Consider the following 23,855-nt stretch of genomic DNA (forward strand, 5'->3'; position numbering starts at 1 on the left):
AACAAGCTCTTATCGCGTCTCTGCAAGAAGATGCTCGGAAGTGAGATTTGACTATTGAAAAACTGCAACAGGATTTAATTTCGACCATTAAGCTGATGGAAGCCCTTAAAGCCAAGAGTGACGATTTTGAGAATCGGTCCAGAAGACAGAACCTACGTATACTTGGTCTTCCAGACGGCATAGAAAAAGATGACCCTTTGAAATATTTTGCTCAACTTTTAAAAGAAGCGTTTCCGATGATTTTCCCGAATAACCCTCCTTTATTGGATCGGGCACATAGAATTCGGCGTCGATCACCGAGTGCTACAGACAAACCTTCGGTTGTAACTGTCCGGTTCCATTATGTACATGACAAAGAACAACTTATACGTGCAGCTTGTCGGGCAGGAATGGTTAAGTTCAAAGATTACTGCTTCCGTCTGGTTGAAGACTTTAGCCCTGACCTTTTAAAAAAAAGGCTTCTTTTTAAACCGTTGATGGCTGAATGTTATGAGAAAAATCTGAAACCTGCGCTCCTATACCCTGCGAAGCTTCGAATATCTCCGTCGAATGCTCCACACCAGGTTTTTCTTTCAACTTCAGAAGCGAGAAATTATCTGGAGAAGAACTTCCCTACTGTTACAGACACCAGTCTCTAATAAATGAACGATTCTGATCGTGTAAGATGGTTCTCGATTTCTTAAACCAGAATTAACATCTGGTTATTGGTGTAGGTTCATCCTATACTTTATACTACATTCTTGTTCATTAACTTTGTTCCGTCGAAGGTATATTTTTAATTCTTTGAAGGTGAATTTTTCTTTAATTAAGATGGTGGATTTTTGAAAAAGATTTTTGGTTTTGCTTAAGATGGCGTTTTTTTTTCTTTCTTTCGTCTTCTTCCTACAATGCATCGCTTATCATAGCATAAATATTTTTTGTTTTGTCTGGGCTAGAGCCCGATTTATAATTTTTTTTAGTGACTATATTTTTATTTTTTACAACTAACTATACTTAGAAATATGGTTTTTATTATAGTGATTTTAATTTTTAAAGTTGGGATGATTCTTTTATATATATCCTTTATATATGGAGCGTTCTTCAGCTGACATGGGGGTAGAATTAGTCTTACTTTTTCCTTTTTTAAGTCATATTTTGGCTTTTTCTCTTTTCCTTGGGGAGTGGGGGGATGGTCTGTTTTCTAATTCTATTTTTTTTGCATCAGTTTGTGTTAGTTTTTTTATTTGGGCTGTTTTTGAACTTCAATTATGTCTGTGTTGTCGTCACTTCCGGGTCTTCTCTTTACTTTTGTTCCTCTTCCGGGTGCATGAGTTTATAAGTTGGTTAACCCTTTCTATACCAAAGGGTTGATTTTAGAATTATGGCTCAGACCATTAATTTTGTGTCTTGGAATACTAATGGTTTAAATCATCCAATTAAACGAAAGAAGATTTTCAAAGTATTCCAAAGACTTAATGCTCATATCATTTTTGTACAAGAAACTCATGTGAGGAAGGAGGACAAATTTCGTTTTTTTAGATTTTGGCGGGGTCAACAGTATCACGCAAATTCGAATGCTAAAGTAAAAGGAGTTTCAATTTTTATTGACTCCTCTATTCCATTTTGTTCAACATGATATTTTTTCAGATCCGAATGGTAGATTTTTGTTAATTATGGGTTTACTTTGTAATAAAAAGGTTGCTTTGGTTAATGTTTATGCTCCAAATGTGGATTGTCCTGACTTTTTTAAGTCCTTATTTACCTCTTTACCCAATCTAAATGAATATAAGTTAATAATGGGTGGTGACTTTAATTGTTGTTTAAATCCTCTGATGGATAAATCTTTATCTATTCAGACTTTACCTAATAAGTCGGCCACTTGTATTAACCCTTTTTTGACTGACAATGGAGTTTTTGATGTTTGGAGATTTTGGCATCCTAAAGACAAAGAGTTTTCTTTTTTCTCACATGTTTATCACTCTTATTCGAGAATTGATTATTTTTTTGTAGACTCTTGTTTTATTCCATTGGTAATCGGTTGTAACTATGATATTATAGCTATCTCTGATCATGCTCCATTATTACTTTCTATGAAATTTACGGATACAGCTTCTAATGCCAGACAATGGCGATTTGACTCTACCTTATTGCAAGACTCTGACTTTATAAAATTTATGGAGGAGCAGATCGATTTCTTCTTTACAACTAATTCTACAGATGATATCTCCTGCGGAACACTTTGGGACACTTTTAAAGCGTATATACGTGGACAGATTATTTCTTATTCTGTTGGTTTGAGGAAACGTACTAAGATGGAAACTCTTTTATTGGTTGATAAAATTAAAGAGACTGATAAGAAATATTCGATTGCTCCTAGTAAGGAGCTTTACAAACAAAGGGTTGAACTTCAAATGGAACATAGTTTATTACTTACATCCTCGATTGAAAATCAATTAATGAAAACTAAATCTGATTTTTATATACATAGTGATAAATCTGGTAAACTGTTAGCTAGTCAATTGAAGAATGCTTTGGTTAAACGTCAAATCACTAAGATTTGTCAGCAGAATGGGAATTTGACAGTTAATCATGATGAGATAAATAAGGCATTTCAAGACTTTTATACCTCCCTGTATCAATCTGAATTTCCTCAAGATCATAATACCATGTCTGATTTTCTTGGGAAATTAAATTTTCCAAGATTATCATCTGATGATCTTTTAATATTGGATACTCCTATTACGGTTGTAGAAATTAAAGGGGCTATTTCCTCAATGAATTCTGGGAAAGCACCGGGTCCAGATGGTTATACAGTTGAATTTTTAAAAATTTTTTCCGCTACTCTTTCCCCTTGGTTATGTAAGGTTTTAGAGGAAGCCATTAGATTGGGGAATTTGCCACAATCTTTTTATAAAGCTTCCATTTCTCTAATATTGAAGAAAGATAAAGACCCTACTAACTGCGCTTCCTATAGACCTATATCTTTATTGAATGTAGACTCCAAGATTTTTTCCAAGTTACTGGCATCTAGATTGGAGAAGGTATTACCCAAAATTATTTCAGATGATCAAACCGGTTTTATTAAAAATCGCTATTCTTTTTTTAACATTAGGAGATTGTTGAATATTGTTTATACTCCCTCACATGACACTTCAGAATGCGTGATTTCATTAGATGCGGAGAAAGCATTTGATAGAGTTGAATGGCCTTACTTATTTAATGTGTTGGAGAAGTTTAATTTTAGTCCGATATTTATATCATGGATTAAATTGATTTATCATACTCCAGTAGCCTCAGTGTTTACCAATAATCAAAGATCTCCCTTTTTTTGCCTATTTCGGGGCACTAGACAAGGATGTCCTCTTAGTCCATTACTATTTAACATTGCCTTAGAACCTTTGGCAATTGCCATCAGACAATCACAGGATATTTTGGGTATTAATCGTAGGACAGACATTCATAAGTTATCTTTGTATGCAGATGATTTATTACTATTCATTTCTAACCCGGAGAAATCCATCCCAGCAGTTTTATCATTATTGGCTCAATTTAGTGAGTTTTCTGGGTATAAGTTAAATCTTAATAAAAGTGAATTGTTTCCTTTGAATAAACGGGTCCCAATTTATGGTAATTTACCTTTTAAATTAGTTAATGATTCTTTTACTTATTTAGGGATCAAAATCACAAAAAAAAATAAAGATTTATTTAGATTTAATCTTTTACCATTAATTGATCAGATTAAAGGTTTGTTTACTAAGTGGTCACCATTATCTTTAGCTTTGATAGGTAGGATTAATGCTATTAAGATGGTTATTTTACCTAAGTTTTTATATATTTTTCAAGCGATACCAATTTTTATTCCGAAATCTTTTTTTACTAATGTTGACTCAAAAATTTCTTCATATATATGGCAGAATAAAAATCCCAGGTTAGGTAAATATATTTACAGAAGACAAAAAAGGAAGGCAGGTTAGCATTACCTAATTTCAGATTTTACCATTGGGCAGTTAATATTAGATACTTGTTATGTTGGTTGAAAGAAGGGGGTGGATCTTTCGGCCCTCATTGGGTGAGTTTAGAAACTAAATCTGTATCAGCTTATGCTCTGGGTTCTATTTTAGGGACTTCTCTCCCTTTTGCTCTTTCTAAATTGCCGAAACGAATTGACAACCCGATAGTTAAACATACTTTACGTATATGGTTTCAATTTCGGAGATTTTTTGGGTTGACTCAATTCATTTTAAATAGTCCTATTGTATCTAATTGTTTTTTCCACCCTTCCATTATAGATCAAGCTTATTCGGCTTGGAAAACTAAGGGATTACTAAGATTTTCTGATTTATTTTTGGACAATTGTTTCATGTCTTTTGAGCAATTATCCAACAAATATAACTTGCCTAGATTTCATTTTTTTAGATATTTACAGATTAGACATTTTTTAAGTTCTGTACTCCCTACGTTTCCAAATTTTGTGCCTTCAGATATTTTGGAGAGTTTATTTGAATTAGACCCTTTTCAAAAAGGGCTTATTTCAAAACTTTATAATATAATTATGAAGGTACGTTCAGAGCCCCTTTATAAGACCAAAAAGGATTGGGAAAGAGAGCTTAACCTTATTATTTCTAGTGAGAATTGGGATAGAATTCTTCAATTAGTTAATACATCATCGATATGTGCCAAACATTCATTAATACAATTTAAGGTCGTACATAGGGCCCATATGTCCAAGGATAATTTAGCTCATTTTTACTCTCATATTAGTCCTATTTGTGATAGATGTCAATCTGAAATTGCGTCTTTAACTCATATGTTTTGGTCTTGTTCATTTTTGGAGAAATATTGGAAAGATATTTTTGATATTATTTCTGCTGTTCTGAATATTGATTTACAACCTCATCCTATTACCGCAATTTTTGGTTTACCAATGTTAGACTCACTGCATTTATCTTCTTCTGCCCGTCGAATGATTGCATTTCTAACTCTGATGGCTAGAGGATCTATATTGTTGAATTGGAAGGAAATTAATCCTCCCACTGTATTTAATTGGTTCTCTCAAACTATGTTATGTTTAAATTTAGAAAAAATTAGAAGTGGTGTTTTTGAGACTTCTATTAAATTTGAAAAGTTATGGAGACCGTTTATTCAACATTTTCATATGATGTAATATGACCCTGTTCCAAGTTCATTTGATTTCCCAGCTTTTAGCTTATGTATGTTGAGAGGACCGGAAGTGACGGCATTGATGAATACTTATTCTTGTGAGATATTATAAACAGCCCCTTTTTCTTCTCTCTTTTTTTTTGCTTCTTTTTTCTTCTATATTAGCTATTAGTTATTAGATTAGTAGATTAGCTAGTTTTGCATTATATATATATATTTTTTTTCTTTTTTCTGTTTTTTTTATATCATATATTATGAAATATTTAGACTTACCATGTTCGTACATATATTGTATGGCTTATGTCTTGGTAAACTCATTTATATTGTAACTATTGTGTATGTTTTTTTCATATGTAATGGAATTTGTATGTTTGTAATTTCTTTATCAATATATCATTTGTATTCTGTCCATATTACTAATATTACTAATAAAGATTTAGAAAGAAAGAAAAGAAAACAGCCCACAGTGAAGGAAAAAATACTACAGAGGCCTCGTAAGATGGGGGGTGGTGTTTGGCACTTCCAAATTTTCTATATTACTACTGGTCAGCTAATATAAGAGCAAACACAAAGAAATCTGCAGATGCTGGAAATTCAAACAACACACACAAAATGCTGGTGGAACACAACAGGCCAGGCAGCATCTATAGGAAAAGCACTGTCGACGTTTCGGGCCAAGACCCTTCGTCAGGACTAACCGAATGGAGAGATACTAAGAGATTTGAAAGTAGTGGGGGGAGGGGGAATTGCGAAATGATAGGAGAAGACCGGAGGGGGTGGGATGAAGCTAAGAGCTGGAAAGGTGATTGGCAAAAGTGATACAGAGCTGGAGAAGGGAAAGAATCATGGGACAGGAGGTCTCGGGAGAAAGAAAGGGGGGGGGGAGCTCCAGAGGGAGATGGAGAACAGGAGGGGAGGAGGGGCATTAACGGAAGTTAGTGAAGTCAGTGTTCTTGCCATCAGGTTGGAGGCTACCCAGCCGGTATATAAGGTGTTGTTCCTCCAACCTGAGTGTGGATTCATCTTGACAGTAGAGGAGGCCATGGATAGACATATCAGAATGGGAATGTGACATGGAATTAAAATGCGTGGCCACTGGGAGATCCTGCTTTCTCTGGCGGACGGAGCGTAGGTGTTCAGCGAAACGGTCTCCCAGTCTGCGTCAGGTCTCACCAATATATAAAAGGCCGCACTGGATGCAGTATACCACACCAGCCGACTCACAGGTGAAGTGTCGCCTCACCTGGAAGGACTGTCTGGGACCCTGAATGGTGGTGAGGGAGGAAGTGTAAGGGTTTACAGGGATGTGCCAGGAGGGAGATCGGTGGGAAGGGATGGGGTGGAAGAGTGGACAAGGAAGTCGTGTAGGGAGCGATCCCTGCGGAAAGCAGTAAGTGGGGGGCGGTAGGGAAAGATGTGCTTGGTAGTGGGATCCCATTGGAGGTGGCTGAAGTTACGGAGAATTATACATTGGACCTGGAGGCTGGTGGGGTGGTAGGTAAGGACAAGGGGTACCCTATCCCGTGGGGTGGTGGGCGGATGGGGTGAGGGCAGATGTGTGGGAAATGGGAGAGATGTGTTTGAGAGCAGAGTTGATGGTGGAGAAGGGAAGCCCCTTTGTTTAAAAAAGGGAGATAATCTCCTTCGTCCTGGAATGAAAAGCCTCATCCTGAGAGCAGATGCGGCGGAGACGGAGGAATTGTGAGAAGAGGATAGCACTTTTGCAAGAGACAGAGTGGGAAGAGGAATAGTCCAGGTAGCTGTGAGAGTCTGTAGGCTTATAGTAGATATCAGTAGATAAGCCATCTCCAGAGATGGAGACAGAAGATCAAGAAAGGGGAGGGAGGTGTCGGAAATGGACCAGGTAAATTTGAGGGCAGGGTGAAAGTTGGAGGCAAAGTTAATGAAGTCAACGAGCTCAGCATGCGTGCAGGAGGCAGCACCAATGCAGTCGTTGATGTAGTGAAGGTAAAGAAGGGGACGGATACCCGTATAGAGTTAGAACGTGGACTGTTCCACAAAGCCAACAAAACGGCAGGCATAACTGGGACCCATGCGGGTGCCCATGGCTACACCCTTGATTTGGAGGAAGTGGAAGGAGCCAAAGGAGAAATTATTGAGAGTAAACAAATTCTGCTGGACTGAGGAGAGTGGTGGTAGAGGGGATTTGGTTAGGTCTAGAATCCAAAAAGAAGTGAAGAGCTTCGAGACTGTTAGGGTGGGGGATGGAGGTATATAGGGACTGGACGTCCATGGTGAAAATAAGGCGGTGGGGGCCAGGGAACTTAAAATGATTGAAAAAATTCAAAGCGTGAGAAGTGTCACGAACATAGGTGAGAAGGGATTGAACAAGGGGGGGATAAGGCAGTATCAAGGTATGCAGAAATGAGTTCGGTGGGGCAGAAGCAATTTGAGACAATAGGTCTACCTGGACAGGCAGGTTAACATAAGAGCAATTTTAAATCGGACAAGAGATGATATTGCTGCTCCTAGCTGGGTAATTATGGAGAAGTCATCCTTACAATTTACCTCTTCATCGGTAATACACAGTGGTATGCAAAAGTTTGGGCACCCCAGTCAAAATTTCTGACACTGTGAATAGCTAAGTGAGGAAAAGATCACCTGATTTCCAAAAGGCATAAAGTTAAAGATGACACATTTCTTTAGTATTTTAAGCAAGATTACTTCTTTATTTCCATCTTTTACAGTTTCAAAATAACAAAAAAGGAAAAGTGTCCAAAGCAAAAGTTTGGGCACCCTGCATAGTCAGTACTTAGTAACACCCCCTTTGGCAAGTTTCACAGCTTGTAAACACTTTCTGTAGACAGCTAAGACTCTTTCAATTCTTGTTTGGGGGATTTTTGCTCATTCTTCCTTGCAAAAGGCTTCTAGTTTGTGAGATTCGTGGGCCGTCTTGGATGCACTGCTCTTTTGAGATCTAACCACAGATTTTCCATGATGTTTAGATTGGGGGACTGTGAGGGCCATGGAAAAACCTTCAGCTTGCGCCTCTTGATGTGGTCTATTGAGGATTTTGAGGTGTGTTTAGGATCATTATCCTGTTGTAGAAGCCATCCTCTTTTCATCTTCAGCTCTTTTACAGACGGTATGATGTTTGCTTCCAGAATTTGCTGGTACAGTTGGCACTTCTTATCCGCGAGGGATTGGTTCCGGGACCCCTCGCGGATACCAAAATTCGCGGATGCTCAAGTCCCTTATTCAACCTGTCGCAATGCAGTGGTCTTTAGGACCCAGCGGAACACCAGACCTGTCTCAGTGCGGTGGACATTAATACCCGGTGGCCGAACTCTGAATCTGCAGTGTTTATGTTCACAAAAATAATCACGATCACGATTGAAAATAAAGTGGAAATAATAAAGTGATCGGAAAGAGGTGAAACTGCATCGGTCATTAGAAAAGCGTTAGGCTATGTCGGTCAACGATCGGAACAATTTTAAAGGATAAAGTGAGAAAGGCCCTGCCCTGATGAAAGCTACAATTATTACTAAGCAATGCAGTGGTTTAACTATTGGGTTTTGATCCTCCACATCAACCTGGCACGGTGGAAAGCTCACTCGATAGCGATCTGTCACTGGATCGAACTTGGGAACTTCCGTTCCCAAGCCAGCGCTGAAACATACGTTCTGAAGTGTTTTATATGCATAGAAAGGTAAATTAGGTACGATATACTAAGACAAACATTTGACTAACTGACGCGAAATAATACCGGATGTACCTGTTCTGACTTACTTAGTAAGAGAACTTCAGATTTTTTCCAATCCCGATCCACGATAACCCACGCACATCTTCCCGTGTACTTTATAGTATCTCTAGCTTATTTCCAATACCTAATACAATGTAAATGCTATGTAAAATAGTTGTTATATTGCATTGTTTAGGGAATAATGACAAGAAAAAGAAGTCTGTAATGGTCGAACAACAAGTGCTGGAAGAGCACTTCCAGGTTTTCACGATTCGCGGTTGGTTGAATTCGCAGTTAAGGACGGCCGACTGTATTTAATTGAATACATTCTTCCCTCTACCAGTGAAATGTTCCCTGTGCCACTGGCTGCAACACAAGCCCAAAGCATGATCGATCCACCCCAATGCTTAACAGCTGGAGAGGTGTTCTTTTCATGAAATCCTGCACCCTTTTTTCTCCAAACATACCTTTGCTCATTATGGCCAAAAAGTTCTATTTTAACTTCATCAGTCCACGGGACTTGTTTCCAAACTGCTTCAGGCTTGTTTAGGTATTCGTTTGCAAACTTCTGACGCTGAATTTTGTGGTGAGGATGCAGGAAAGGTTTTCTTCTGATGACTCTTCCATGAAGGTCATATTTGTGCAGGTGTCACTGCACAGTAGAACAGTGCACCACCACTCCAGAGTCTGCTAAATCTTCCTGAAGGTTTTTTGCAGTCAAACAGGGGTTTTGATTTGCCTTTCTAGCCATCCTATGAGCAGTTCTCTTGGAAAGTTTTATTGGTCTTCCAGACCTCAACTTGACCTCCACCGTTCTTGTTAACTGCCATTTCTTAATTACATTACAGACTGAGAAAATGGCTACCTGAAAACACTTTGCTATCTTCTCATAACCTTCTCCTGCTTTGTGGGCATCATTTATTTTAATTTTCAGAGTGCTGGGCAGTTGCTTAGAGGAGACCATGTTTGCTGTTTGTTGGGACAAGATTTGAGGAGTCAAAGTATTTATATAGCTTTGAAATTTGCATCACCTGGCCTTTGCTAACAATGACTGTGAACAAGCCATAGCCCTAATAAGCTAATTAAGGTCTAATTAATCTTGCTTAAAATGTTGAAAGGAATGTTTCATCTTTAACTTTATTACTTTCGGAGAACAGTTCATCTTCTAATCACTTAACTATTAACAGTAACAGAAATTTTGATCGGAGTGCCCGCACTTTTGCATACTAGTGTAAGCTAAACTACCACTTTCACAACCTGTATCTAGTTTCACAGTGAATCCAGATGCGATGTACTCCATTAAGATTTGGTTCCAATTTAGATGTCATTTTGCACTTAATAACTTCTCACTTGCTGCACCAGGAGCAAAAAATTACATGCTCACCCCAGCAATATTGGATGTAGTGTTTGATATTTGGTCTAAGCATGGTATCATTTCATTGTAAAATCTCTACATTGACAGCAATTTTGCCTCTTTTGAACAGCTAGTTAAGAAATTTGATATCCCTAGGACACATTTTTATAGATATTTACAATTCAGAAGCTTTATAGAAACATAGAACAATACAGCACAGCACAGGGCCTTTGGCCCACCATGTTGTGCCAACCCTTAAACACTGCCTCCCATATAACTCTCCATCTTAAATTCCTCCATATACCTGTCTAGTAGTCTCTCAAATTTCACTAGTGTATCTGCCTCCACCACTGACTCAGGCAGTGCATTCCACACACCAACCACTCTCTGAGTAAAAAACCTTCCTCTAATATTCCCCTTGAACTTTCCACCCCTTACCTTAAAGCCATGTCCTCTTGTATTGAGCAGTGGTGCCCTGGGGAAGAGGTGCTGACTGCCCACTCTATCTATTCCTCTTAATATCTTGTATACCTCTATCATGTCTCCTCACACGCTCCTTCTCTCCAGAGAGTAAAGCCCTAGCTCCCTCAATCTCTGATCATAATGCATACAGGCAGCATCCTGGTAAATCTCCTTTGTACTCTTTCCAATTCTTCCACATCCTTCCTAGAGTGAGACAACCAGAATTGGACACAGTACTCCAAGTGTGGCCAAACCAGAGTTTTATAGAGCTGCATCATTACCCCACAACTCTTAAACTCTATCCCTCGACTTATGAAAGCTAACTCTCCATAAGCTTTCTTAAATACCCTATCTACCTGTGAGGCAACTTTCAGAGATCTGTGGACATGTACCCCCCCCCAGATCCCTCTGCTCTTCCACACTTCAAAGTATCCTGCCATTTACTTTGTTCTCTGCCTTGGAGTTTGTCCTTCCAAAGTGTACCACCTCACACTTCTCTGGGTTGAACTCCATCTCCCACTTTTCAGCCCGCGTCTGCATCCTATCAATGTCTCTCTGCAATCTTCGACAATTCTCAACACTATCCACAACACCACCAACCTTTGTGTCGTCTGCAAACTTGCCAACCCATCCTTCTATCCCCACATCCAGGTCGTTAATAAAAATCACAAAAAGTAGAGGTCCCAGAATTGATCCTTGTGAGACACCACTAGTCACAACTCTCCAATCTGAATGTGCTCCCTCCACCACGACCCTCTGCTTTCTGCAGGCAAGCCCATTCTGAATCCACCTGGTCGAACTTACCTGGATCCCATGCCTTTTACCTTTCTGAATAAGCCTACTGTATGGTACCTTGTCAAATGCCTTACTAAAATCCATGTAAATCACATCCACTGCACTACCCTCATCTATATGCCTGGTCACCTCCTCAAAGAACTCTATCAGTCTTGTTAGGCACGATCCACCCTTCACAAAGACTGTCCCTGATCAGACCATGATTCTCTAAGTGCCCATAGTTCTATCTCTAAGAATCTTTTCCAATAGCTTTCTCACCACAGACATAAGACTCACTGGTCTATAAATATCCAGACTATCCCTACTACCTTTTTTGAACAAGGGGACAACATTCGCCTCCCTCCAATCCTCCGGTACCATTCCTATGGACAACGAGGACATAAAGATCCTAGCCAGAGGCTCAGCAATCTCTTCCCTCACCTCATGGAGCACCCTGGGGAATATTCCGTCAGGCCCCAGGGACTTATCCATCCCAATGTATTTTAACAACTGCAACACCTCTTCTCCCTTAATATCAACATTCTCCATTATGGCCTCTCGTCGTGAGTGCTTTCCCTACCGTGCCCCCTTCATCGCTCTTAGATGCAGTCCTTAAGTGCAAAATTGATGTGAAACAATCTGTAAGCAAATTCTAGGAATGTAGTTAATCCTGAGAATTTGTATTTATTAAAACATAAATGGGAAGAGGATATTGAAGAACAAATTCCAGATGACATAGTGCAAAAAGCAATTCATAGAATTTATTCATCCTCTGTGTGTCTTAGATATGTTGTTGTTCAGTTTAAAATTGTGCACCGTTGTCATTGGTCTAAAGTTAGATTGGCTAAGGTTAATAAAGATTTTGACCCAGTGTGTGACAGATGTAAACAATTCCCAGCTACAGTCTTGCCGTATGTTTTGGTCATGTCCAAAATTAGTAAAGTTTTGGGGTTTGATTTTTGAAACTTTTTCAGAAATTTTTGGACAATTAATTACACCATCTTGGCACTATTAACGTCAGCAAATTCCAAACCGATTTCATCGCTTTTTGTTCACTTCTTGCCAGAAGGCTCATCTTGTGCAAATGGAAAGACTCTTCCCCTCCAACATATGGACATTGGATCAAAGAAATCATGTACTTCATAATACTTGAGAAGATCCGCTATTCGGTCAGGGGGCAGTCTGCCAGATTTAACACCACTTTGGCAACTTTTTTAAAGTTTTGTCGAAAATATGGATGCTGAAAAAATTATTTGCATGCATAAGGTGCTCTATTTATATATGTACACTAGACCTCTGTACCTATTTTTGACTAGTCTGGCTGGTTCTATTTGTTCTTGTTTATGAGGGGTGGAGAGGGTTCTTTTTGTAACTGGTATAAAATGGTTGGTTGTATTATAACATATGTTCTGCTATTTTTCTTTGTTAATTAAAAATACTTTGATCAAAAACAAAGAAAGAAAAAGACTTGGCAGTGTGTGTGGAACTGACTGGGAGCTGGGAACATGACACTGTGTGGAAGTGACGGACAGCTGGGGACGTGACCCTGTGTGTGTGGAACTGACGTACAGCTGGGGATGTTACACTGTGTGTGTGGAACTGACGGAGAGCTGGGGACGTGACACTGGAACTGACGGACAGCTGGGAACGTGACACTGTGTGTGTGTGGAAGTGACGGACAGCTGGGGACGTGACACTGTGTGTGTGGAAGTGACGGACAGCTGGGGACGTGACACTGTGTGTGTGTGGAAGTGACGGACAGCTGGGGACGTGACACTGTGTGTGTGGAACTGACGGAGAGCTGGGGATGTGACACTGTGTGTGTGGAACTGACGGAGAGCTGGGGACGTGACACTGTGTGTGTGGAAGTGACGGACAACTGGGGACGTGACACTGTGTGTGTGTGGAAGTGACGGAGAGCTGGGGACGTGACACTGTGTGTGTGGACAGCTGGGGACGTGACACTGTGTGTGTGGAACTGACGTACAGCTGGGGATGTGACACTGTGTGTGTGGAACTGACGGAGAGCTGGGGACGTGACACTGGAACTGACGGACAGCTGGGAACGTGACACTGTGTGTGTGTGGAAGTGACGGACAGCTGGGGACGTGACACTGTGTGTGTGGAAGTGACGTACAGCTGGGGATGTGACACTGTGTGTGTGGAACTGACGGAGAGCTGGGGACGTGACACTGGAACTGACGGACAGCTGGGAACGTGACACTGTGTGTGTGTGGAAGTGACGGACAGCTGGGGACGTGACACTGTGTGTGTGGAAGTGACGGACAGCTGGGGACATGACACTGTGTGTGTGGAAGTGACGGACAGCTGGGGATGTGACACTGTGTGTGTGGAACTGACGGAGAGCTGGGGACGTGACACTGGAACTGACGGACAGCTGGGAACGTGACACTGTGTGTGTGGAAGTGATGGACAGCTGGGGACGTGACACTGTGTGTGGAAGTGACGGAGAGCTGGGGACATGACTGTGTATGGAAGTGACGGACAGCTGGGGACGTGACACTGTGTGTGTGGAAGTGACGGACAGCTGGGGACGTGACACTGTGTGTGTGGAACTGACGGAGATCTGGGGACATGACACTGTGTGTGTGGAAGTGACGGAGATCTGGGGACATGACACTGTGTGTGTGGAAGTGACGGACAGCTGGGGATGTGACACTGTGTGTGTGGAAGTGACGGACAGCTGGGGACGTGACACTGTGTGTGTGGAACTGACGGAGATCTGGGGACATGACACTGTGTGTGTGGAAGTGACGGACAGCTGGGGACGTGACACTGTGTGTGTGGAACTGACGGAGATCTGGGGACGTGACACTGTGTGTGTGGACAGCTGGGGACGTGACACTGTGTGTGTGGAACTGACGGAGATCTGGGGACGTGACACTGTGTGTGTGGACAGCTGGGGACGTGACACTGTGTGTGTGGAAGTGACGGACAGCTGGGGACGTGACACTGTGTGTGTGGAACTGACGGAGAGCTGGGGACGTGACACTGTGTGTGTGGAACTGATTGAGAGCTGGGGACGTGACACTGTGTGTGCGGACAGCTGGGGACGTGACCCTGTGTGTGTGGAAGTGACGGACAGCTGGGGACGTGACACTGTGTGTGTGGAAGTGACGGACAGCTGGGGACGTGACACTGTGTGTGTGGAAGTGACGGACAGCTGGGGATGTGACACTGTGTGTGTGGAACTGAAGGACAGCTGGGAACGTGACACTGTGGAACTGACGGACAACTGGGGACGTGACACTGTGTGTGTGGAAGTGACGGAGAGCTGGGGACATGACACTGTGTGTGGAAGTGACAGACAGCTGGGGACGTGACACTGTGTGTGTGGAAGTGACGGACAGCTGGGAACGTGACACTGTGTGTGTGTGGAAGTGACGGAGAGCTGGGGACGTGACACTGTGTGTGGAAGTGACGGACAGCTGGGGACGTGACACTGTGTGTGTGTGGAAGTGACGGACAGCTGGGGACGTGACACTGTGTGTGTGGAACTGACGGAGAGCTGGGGATGTGACACTGTGTGTGTGGAACTGACGGAGAGCTGGGGACGTGACACTGTGTGTGGAAGTGACGGACAGCTGGGGACGTGACACTGTGTGTGTGGAAGTGACGGACAACTGGGAACGTGACACTGTGTGTGTGTGGAAGTGACGGAGAGCTGGGGACATGACACTGTGTGTGGAAGTGACGGACAGCTGGGGACGTGACACTGTGTGTGTGGAAGTGACGGACAACTGGGAACGTGACACTGTGTGTGTGGAAGTGATGGACAGCTGGGGACGTGACACTGTGTGTGGAAGTGACGGAGAGCTGGGGACATGACTGTGTATGGAAGTGACGGACAGCTGGGGACGTGACAGTGTGTGTGGAAGTGACGGACAGCTGGGGACGTGACACTGTGTGTGTGTGGAAGTGACGGAGAGCTGGGGACGTGACACTGTGTGTGTGGAAGTGACGGAGAGCTGGGGACGTGACACTGTGTGTGTGGACAGCTGGGGACGTGACACTGTGTGTGTGGAACTGATTGAGAGCTGGGGAGCTGACTGTGTGGCACTGGCTGACATGACGTGACACTGTGGTGTGGTGAATGGGCAGGTTCAGAGATATGGTCGGTAGTTTATGCATTCTTTCCACTTGGTATATTAATTACATAATTCCAAAAGGATAGAGATCTTTTAAAACCAACATCATATAGGCCTATTTCTTTGTTGAATACAGATTATAAAATAATAGCAAAATTTTTAAATAATAGGATATCTAAATATTTACCAATATTAATACATATGGATCAAACAGGTTTTATTAAAAACAGACAATCAATGGATAATATAACCCGGTTACTTAGTATAATTCATTTGGCACAAAAAAGAGAGGAAATGAGTGTGGCAGTTGCTTTGGATGCAGAAAAAGCATTTGATAGATTGGAATGGGATTTTTTATTTAAGGTATTGGAAAAATATGAGTTAGGAAAATCTTTTATACAATGGATTAAAACCTTAAATATTAATCCTCAAGCTAAAGTAGTTACAAATGGTCAGATTTCAACATCATTTTGCTTAACGAGGTCAACTAGACAAGGCTGCCCATTATCACCTGCTTTATTTGTATTGGCAATAGAACCATTAGCTGAATTAATTAGAACAGATTCAGACATTGGGGGCTTTAGAGTTCATCAAGAAGAATATAAGATTAATTTATTTGCTGATGATGTTTTGATTTATTTAACAAACCCATTGCAATCTTTACAAAGATTATCTTTTAGATTGGAAGAATATGGGAAAGTATCAGGGTATAAAGTAAATTGGGATAAAAGTGAAATTTTACCCCTTACTAAAGGAAATTATAATCAATGTCAATTAGTAACTCAATTTTGATGGTCAATAAACGGGATAAAATATTTATGTATTAGAATTGAAAATGATGTAAAACATTTATATAAAGAAAATTATTTGCCATTATTATAAAAATAAAAGAGGATCTTGATAAATGGATGATGTTACCAGTAACATTAATAGGTAGAGTTAATGCTGTAAAAATGTATATATTTCCTAGATTGCAATATTTATTTCAAACTTTACCAAAACAATTACCTCACAAGTTTTTTCAAGAACTGAATAAATATGTAAGGAAATTTCTTTGGAAAGGAAAGATGTCAAGAATATCATTGGAAAAATTGACATGTAAATTTGATTTAGGAGGGTTACAACTTCCAAATTTTAAGAATTATTATAAAGCAAATCAACTTAGATTCATAGCGTCTTTTTTTGATGAAGAAAAACCGGCATGGATTGGAATAGAATTAGATAAGATAGGAGAAAACATACCAGAAGATTTTATATATAAATGGGAATCCAAATGGATAAGGGAAAAAAAAGAATCTCCTATATTAAGACACTTGATTGATTTATGAAATAAGGTAAATATGGACGATGAGATAAGGAAATCTTTATTAGCAAAAAGTACTTTAATTCAAAATAGGCTTATTCCTTTTACAATGGATAATAAACTTTTACATAATTGGTTCCAAAAGGGGATTAAATATATAGGTGATTGTTTTGAAGGAGGTATATTGATGTCATTTGATCAATTAAAAAATAAATATAAAATATCAAATAACACTCTTTTCTGTTATTTTCAATTAAAGGCTTATTTACGAGAAAAGCTGAGTCAAACAATGTTGATGCCAAAATCTAGTGAATTAGAAATATTAATTCAAAAAGGAAAAATTAAAAAATTTATATCTTGTATGTATAATTTGATTCAAAAACAGACAATTAAATCAGGAATTCATAAGTCAAGACAAAAATGGGAATCTGATTTGAATGTTAAAATTGATGGAAAAAACTGGTCTAGATTATGTTCTGATAGTATGAGAAATACAATGTTTGACTTAGATTAATACAATATAATTTTTACATCAATTATATATAACACCACAGAAAATAAATAGATTAAATTCAAATATGTCTGACCAATGTTTTTGATGTAATCAAGAAATTGGTACTTTTTTACATTCTTCTTAGTCTTGTTTTAAAATTCAACCATTTTGGATAAATCTAAGACTTTTATTGGAACAAATTACTGGAGTACATCTCCCACATAGTCCAGTATTATCTTTATTAGGAGACATTGAAGGGACAATACCAAATCTTAAATTGAATTAGTATCAGAAAAAATTTATAAAAATTGCATTGGCAGTAGCCAAAAAAGTTATCGCAGTTACTTGGAAATCTGATTTATATTTAACTATGGATCGTTGGAATAATGAAATACATAGTTGTATTCCACTTGAAAAAATACATATAATCTAAGAAATGAATATGATATATTTTTGAAAATTTGGCTCCCATACTTACAAAAGATAGGATTAAATACATAGGTCCTTTGAAGATAAAATTATAAAGTAATTGGGGAAAGTAAAAATAAATATTTAAATTATTTTGAACTCCATGGAGCATGTGGGGATCCTCCGATATCCAGGCAATCTTTCTCTCTTTTTTTTCTTTCTTTAGACAAGGGTTAAGGGGGGGAGGGTTAAGGGGAGAGGGGAGGGTCAATATTATTTTTCTCACTTTTTTATCATCACATTTATTCTTTGTAATTTTCTAAAATTTAATAAATAAATATACTAAAAAAAAAGAGATATGGTCAGTGTGGTACTGTATCTGCAATCAGAGGTAGCTGGACTTGAGCCAGCTACCATGAAGGCATTTTAATGATCATATCCACTCCTTGCAATCTGCTCCCTTCCTTCCCATACCCTCACCTCTCTCTCAATCCCTTCACCCTGTGCTCCTTTCCCCTCTACCCTCTCATCCCCTTCCTCCACTGACCCCTTCCACCCCCTTCCTTCCTTGATCTCCCTTATACCACAGACACTGATGATTGCAGCCACAGAGTCCTTGTGCCAGGAGCACGTGGTGCCACTGATGTCGCGCTGTGGTGAAGAGCTGACGGAGGTGGGTGCTACAGATCTGACAGATGGGGTTCTCCCCTCACAACCCCCAGTAGATGATGCAACCCAGGAGAAACAATCGGAATCGAAGATGGCAGAGCCCGATGACCTGTCCCAGCATGTTGAGTTCACCAAGATATACCGGTTTCTGTCAGCAGCTGTCAGGGGGGCAACGTTACCGCAGCTGGCACCACTGGGTGAGTACAGTACATGTATTCCCATTGAATCATTGCCCCTCCCACCAGATTGCTGCCCCCCCCCCCCCGATTGGATCAACATCGCCCCATCAGACTCCGCGCCCCCATCGTATCGTTAATCCCTCCCCCTCCCATCAGATTTCTCCCGCACCCCTGTTCATTATCATCACTTATTCACTTCACCCCCTCAGTCCGTCACCAGGCAATGTGACTGAATTGACCCTCTCTTCTCTGCCTGCCCCCTCAGCTTCCCCATTTTCTGATCCCTCTCTGCCCCCCCACCATCTGAGCTGAACAATGTGACTCTCCCCCCTCTGAGCCAGACAATGTAACTCTTCCCCCTGTTCTTCCATGGCATGTGCAGTGTTCTTTGAACTCTCTCTGGACCCAACCCCCACCCTCTCTCCATCTCTGTACAGAATGTGCTGTGTTTTCTCACCCCTCTCGGCCCCCACCCTCACATCCTCTGAGCCGGACGATGTGACCCTTCCCCTTCTCTCCCTGCAGAAAGTGCTGTAGTCTCTGATCTCTTATCATCCCCACCCCCACATCCTCTGAGCCAGATAATGTATCAGATAATGTATCTGTATAATGTATCTGACCTGGTTGATGTGACTCTCCGCCTCTGAGCCAGTCGACGTTACTTCCTCCCCCTCTGAGCCGGTCAATGTGACTCTCCCCCCGAGTCGGTCAACGTCACTCTCCCCCTCTGAGCCGGTTGATGTGACTCCCCCCTGCTCTCCCTACAGAATGTGCTGTGCTTCTGGAGCTGCTGCTGTCTCTCCCGACACAGCTGGAAGGACTGTCCCGCCAGGATCTGGGAGCTCATCTACACCAGGCCCACAGCCACCTCCACAAGACTATTCGCTGCCGGAACCCCCCACAGGGACATCAACCCACTCCAGGACCTCCGACCGCCAACCCAGACCTTCCTCATCCAGCCGAGTGCTGGCCGGGACCCTTCACTCAAGCTTGGGCCCTCAACCCCTTCGGAATTCCTCTGCAGCTACTGGTTCAAGCACAGGGTCTGGGATCTGCTCCTGACATCCCCCAATCCATTCCTCTAACCCACCCCCAAATCCCAGAGCAGAACCCTGACCTTCAGCTAGGAGACTTAACAGTGACCTCTGACCCTGCTTCCACAAGCTGGTGGAAGATTTAGTGACCTTTCCCGTAGTACTGAGGGAGGAGTTTAATGTCCCTTTATACTAGAAGAGGGGTTTCATCCCATGTACAGCAAATCTCCCCTTTGTGAACTGAGCACCAAATTTCTTCTCCCCAACCCATACGCTGAGAGTGGGCTTTATACTCCCACCTACACACCCTCCACCAGGGGATGGTGTTTCACCGCTGCCCTTTGTTTTCCCTGGATAGAGGGTAGGATTTATTTCCCACCATAACTGAGGAAGGAGTGTACTGACCCACGTCCAACGGGGGGGGCTGTGACACAGTTGCCTCTGTTTCTCGGGATGTTATTGTTCGACACCCTGTGTGAGTTGTGGTAGTGTGGTTCATTTGGTGTACCATCTGTAGGTGTGGGCATTCCCTGGGTTAGAACCTGCACAGCAGTAATTGGCTGGTTATTTTACATTGGCATTTCTGTTGCACCTTAAAAAAACTGATGGTTTCTCCTGTTACACTGTTAGTTTATCAAATAGTCAGTAAATGAATATAACTGAAAGGCTGAATGTGAACTTGTTAGAGGTTCTGGAATTGGAGGACAGTAGAGGAGATACTACACTGCCTTCCAAACTGTCTGAAGAACATCCTCATTTTTTCCCCCTCCCTCTTCCTCTCTTCTCCCCTCCCTCCTGCCCCCCACTTCTCCCCTCCCCATCTCTCCTCCTCCTCCCTCTCTCTCTCTCCTCCCCTCCCCCCTCTCCCTTCTCCCCCACTATCTCCCTCTCCAGTTAGCCACATTATCACACAGATCATTAGAAAAAAAGAACCGGAACAGCAACAGTATTTGCAGCATTCCGCAGACCTCCAGTCAGAGAGGCAACCACCCACTACCACTGTCAGTAATCTGTATAGGGTCCATGAAGTTGATGCTATTTTGCCTCACTTCTAAATACAGATGCAAAAAATTAATGTAAGATCTGCCCCATTTCTTTCAGCTCCACACGTAGGTCACCATTCTGACCTTCCTGAGGACCAATTTTGTCCCTTGAAATCCTTTTGCTCTTATCATATCTCCAGTATCTCAGGGTTCTCCTTCAGCTTGCCTGCTATGGCAACCTCATGCCTTCTTCAAGTCCTCCTGATATTTTTCTTAAATGTTTTCTTGCATTTCTTGTACTCCATAAACACCTTATTTGTTCCTCCTACTGCTATGTTTTTTTTTACTTAACTATGTTCTTAACTTCTCTTGAAAACTAAAATTCCCCACACTTGTTATCTTTACCTTTTATTGTGGCAGCTTTTTATACAAGCTTTGTACTCTCAAAATTTCACTTTTGAAGGCCTTCCACTTAACAAATACACCTTTGCCAGAAAACAGCCTGTTCCAAAACACACTTGCCAGATCATTTCTAATACCATCAAAATTGGCCTTTCTCCAATTTAGAATCTCAGAAAACAGATTAGACCTATCTTTTTGCGCATTACTTTGAAACTAATGGCAATGCAATCACTAGATGCAAAGTGTTCCCCTACGCAAAATTCTATCACATGCTCTGTCTCATTCCCTAATAACAGATCAAGTATCTCACACAGCGTCTCTGGGACTTCTATGTACTTATTAAGGAAACTTTACTGAACACATTTGACAAACTCTATCGCATCTAGTCCTTTTACAGTATGAGGATCCTGGTCAATATGTGCAAAGTTAAAAATCACCTGCTATAACAACCTTATGTTTCTTGCAACAGTCTGTGATCTCTCTACAAATATGTTCCTCTGAATCCCTTGGACTGTTGGGTGGTCTGTAATATAGCCCATTAACGTGGCCATACTTTCTTATTTCTCAGTTCTAAAAAGGAAATGTGATGAAATGATCTGTATGGATGACATGCAAAAGTAGAGTTGTTTACTGTACCTTTGAATATGACAATCATAAACCAATTTGTCAAGCTTTCTGAGAAACAGGTTCTGGAAAGCCTGAAGTTAAATGTTAGATTTGGGCTGATGGAGTGGGGTGCAGTTTATGCCAGAGGACCCACGCTGTGTGAAAAGGCATTGATCTCAAACCACAATGCTCCTTGAAGACTTGTTTGTATTACTCTGTGCTAATATTAGATCACTTCTGCTTGCTCTGCTGATGGGAAAGCAAGATTTGTGTGTGTTACTCAAGACTTGACTAGCTGTATGTCGAACGTGGGTGTGGGCTGCTGGCTTCTGCTATCTCATCAGACTCGTAAGCGAAACTGGCAGAAAAACAAACTCTTTAGTGGGTGCTGCTTGCAGCCCTGATTTGTTACTGCAAATGAAGGTCATGGCAAAGGCGATAAACAACCACAAGAGCATATGCTAGCCACTCATACTTGTTTGCAACATCTGATCAACCTCGCCTCTGTCTGTGACTGCAGTACCTTTAGGGTATTCCCTGCACACTGACTGAGGAAATTCAGACAGAGGACAGTTGTAGATTCCCACAGCACAGAAACAGGCCCTGCTGTGCACCCGTCCCCCATTTCCAACTGTCAAGTACCTGATCTATACGAAGATGGGAGCACAAGAGCCTGCAGATGCTGGAATCTAGAGCAATGGACAAGATGCTGGAGGAACTCAATGGATTGAGCAATAGCTATGGAGGGAAATGGACATTTGACATTTGAGGTTGAGAGCCTTCATTTAGACTAATCCCACCAATGAACACTGATTCCTCTGCTGCCAGAGAGCTTAGCATTTCAGGAGATCTCCCCTCAACAGCCTCCAACCTGGAAGAGTCCAGATCAACCCAAAATGTCCACTGTCTATTTGCCTCTACATGTGCTGCCTGACCCATTGAGTCCCCACAGATATTTGTATTTTTACTCGTATCTGTATTGATTCTATTTATAACCACTTGATCTACTGCCTTCCATACCGTGGTGATTCAACTACCAATCCAGACACAGACAACACACACAAAATGCTGGTGGAACACAGCAGGCCAGGCAGCATCTATAGGAAGAAGCACTGTCAACGTTTCGGGCCGAGACACAGAAACAGCTTCTTCAATCCAGCTGGTCCATGCCAAATAAAATTCCCTTCCAGGCTAGGGCCACATTTGGCCCATATCCTTCTAAACCTTTCATATCCATATACCTGTCCAAGTAGCTTTTTAAATATTGTTAATGTACCTCCCTCACTTACACTGGCAGCTAATTCAATATACAGACCACCCTCTGGGTGAAAAAATTGCCCCACTCACCTTAAACTTATGCCTTATTCTTGATTCCCCAAAGATGGGTAAAGCTCTGTGCATTCAACCTATCAATGCCCCTCATGCTCTGTATGTTCGACCTATCGATGCACTTCATGCTCTGTATGTTCGACCTATCGATGCACTTCATGCTTTTATAACCGCTACGAGATCAGCCCTCTTTCTACTACACTTCAAGACATAAAGTCCTAACTACACAAGTTCTCTCTATAACACAGACCCTTTGCTCTTGGAATCATTCTTGAAAATCATGCAATACTACAGCACAGAAAAAGGCCTTTTGCCTTTTGGCCCATCTAGTCTCATCAGTCTGCTCCTGGATCATAGTCCTCCATTCAGTGGTATGCAAAAGTTAGGGTACCCCGGTCAAAGTTTCTGTTACTGTGAATAGCTAAGCTAATAAAAGATGACCTGATTTCCAAAAGGCATAAAGTTAAAGATGACACATTTCTTTAATATTTTAAGCAAGATTACTTTTTTATTTCCATCTTTTACAGTTTCAAAATAAAAAAAGAAAAGGGCCAAAACAAAAGTTTAGGCACCCTGCATGGTCAGTACTTAGTAACACCCCGTTTGGCAAGTATCACCGCTTGTAAATGCTTTCTGTAGCCAGCTAAGACTCTTTCAATTCTTGTTTGGGGGATTTTCACTCATTCTTCCTTGCAAAAGGCTTCTAGTTCTGTGAGATTCTTGGGCCGACTTGGATGCACTGCTTTTTTGAGGTCTATCCACAGATTTTCAATGATGTTTAGGTCGGGGCACTGTGAGGGCCATGGCAAAGCATTCAGCTTGCGCCTCTTGAGGTGGTCCATTGAGGATTTTGAGGTGTGTTTAGGATCATCCTGTTGTGGAAGCTTTTCATCTTTAGCTTTTTTTAC

The 23,855-nt window shown here is 41.5% G+C and overlaps 1 protein-coding gene across 1 annotated transcript in view; it reads left to right on the plus strand.

The window, feature by feature from the left end:
- snapc2 (small nuclear RNA activating complex, polypeptide 2) overlaps positions 1–21,869 on the plus strand; it is a 58,561-nt gene extending 36,692 nt beyond the window's left edge. Inside the window, exons 5-6 of the mRNA XM_059974922.1 lie at positions 18,335–18,611; positions 19,361–21,869. Coding sequence (XP_059830905.1) covers positions 18,335–18,611; positions 19,361–19,773 — 690 coding nt within the window. The 3' untranslated portion in view covers positions 19,774–21,869. The remainder of the gene's footprint in view (positions 1–18,334; positions 18,612–19,360) is intronic.
- Positions 21,870–23,855: the final 1,986 nt, after the last annotated feature.

This window comes from Hypanus sabinus, chromosome 7 (genome assembly GCF_030144855.1).
Source record: "Hypanus sabinus isolate sHypSab1 chromosome 7, sHypSab1.hap1, whole genome shotgun sequence".
Lineage (NCBI taxonomy): Eukaryota > Metazoa > Chordata > Chondrichthyes > Myliobatiformes > Dasyatidae > Hypanus > Hypanus sabinus.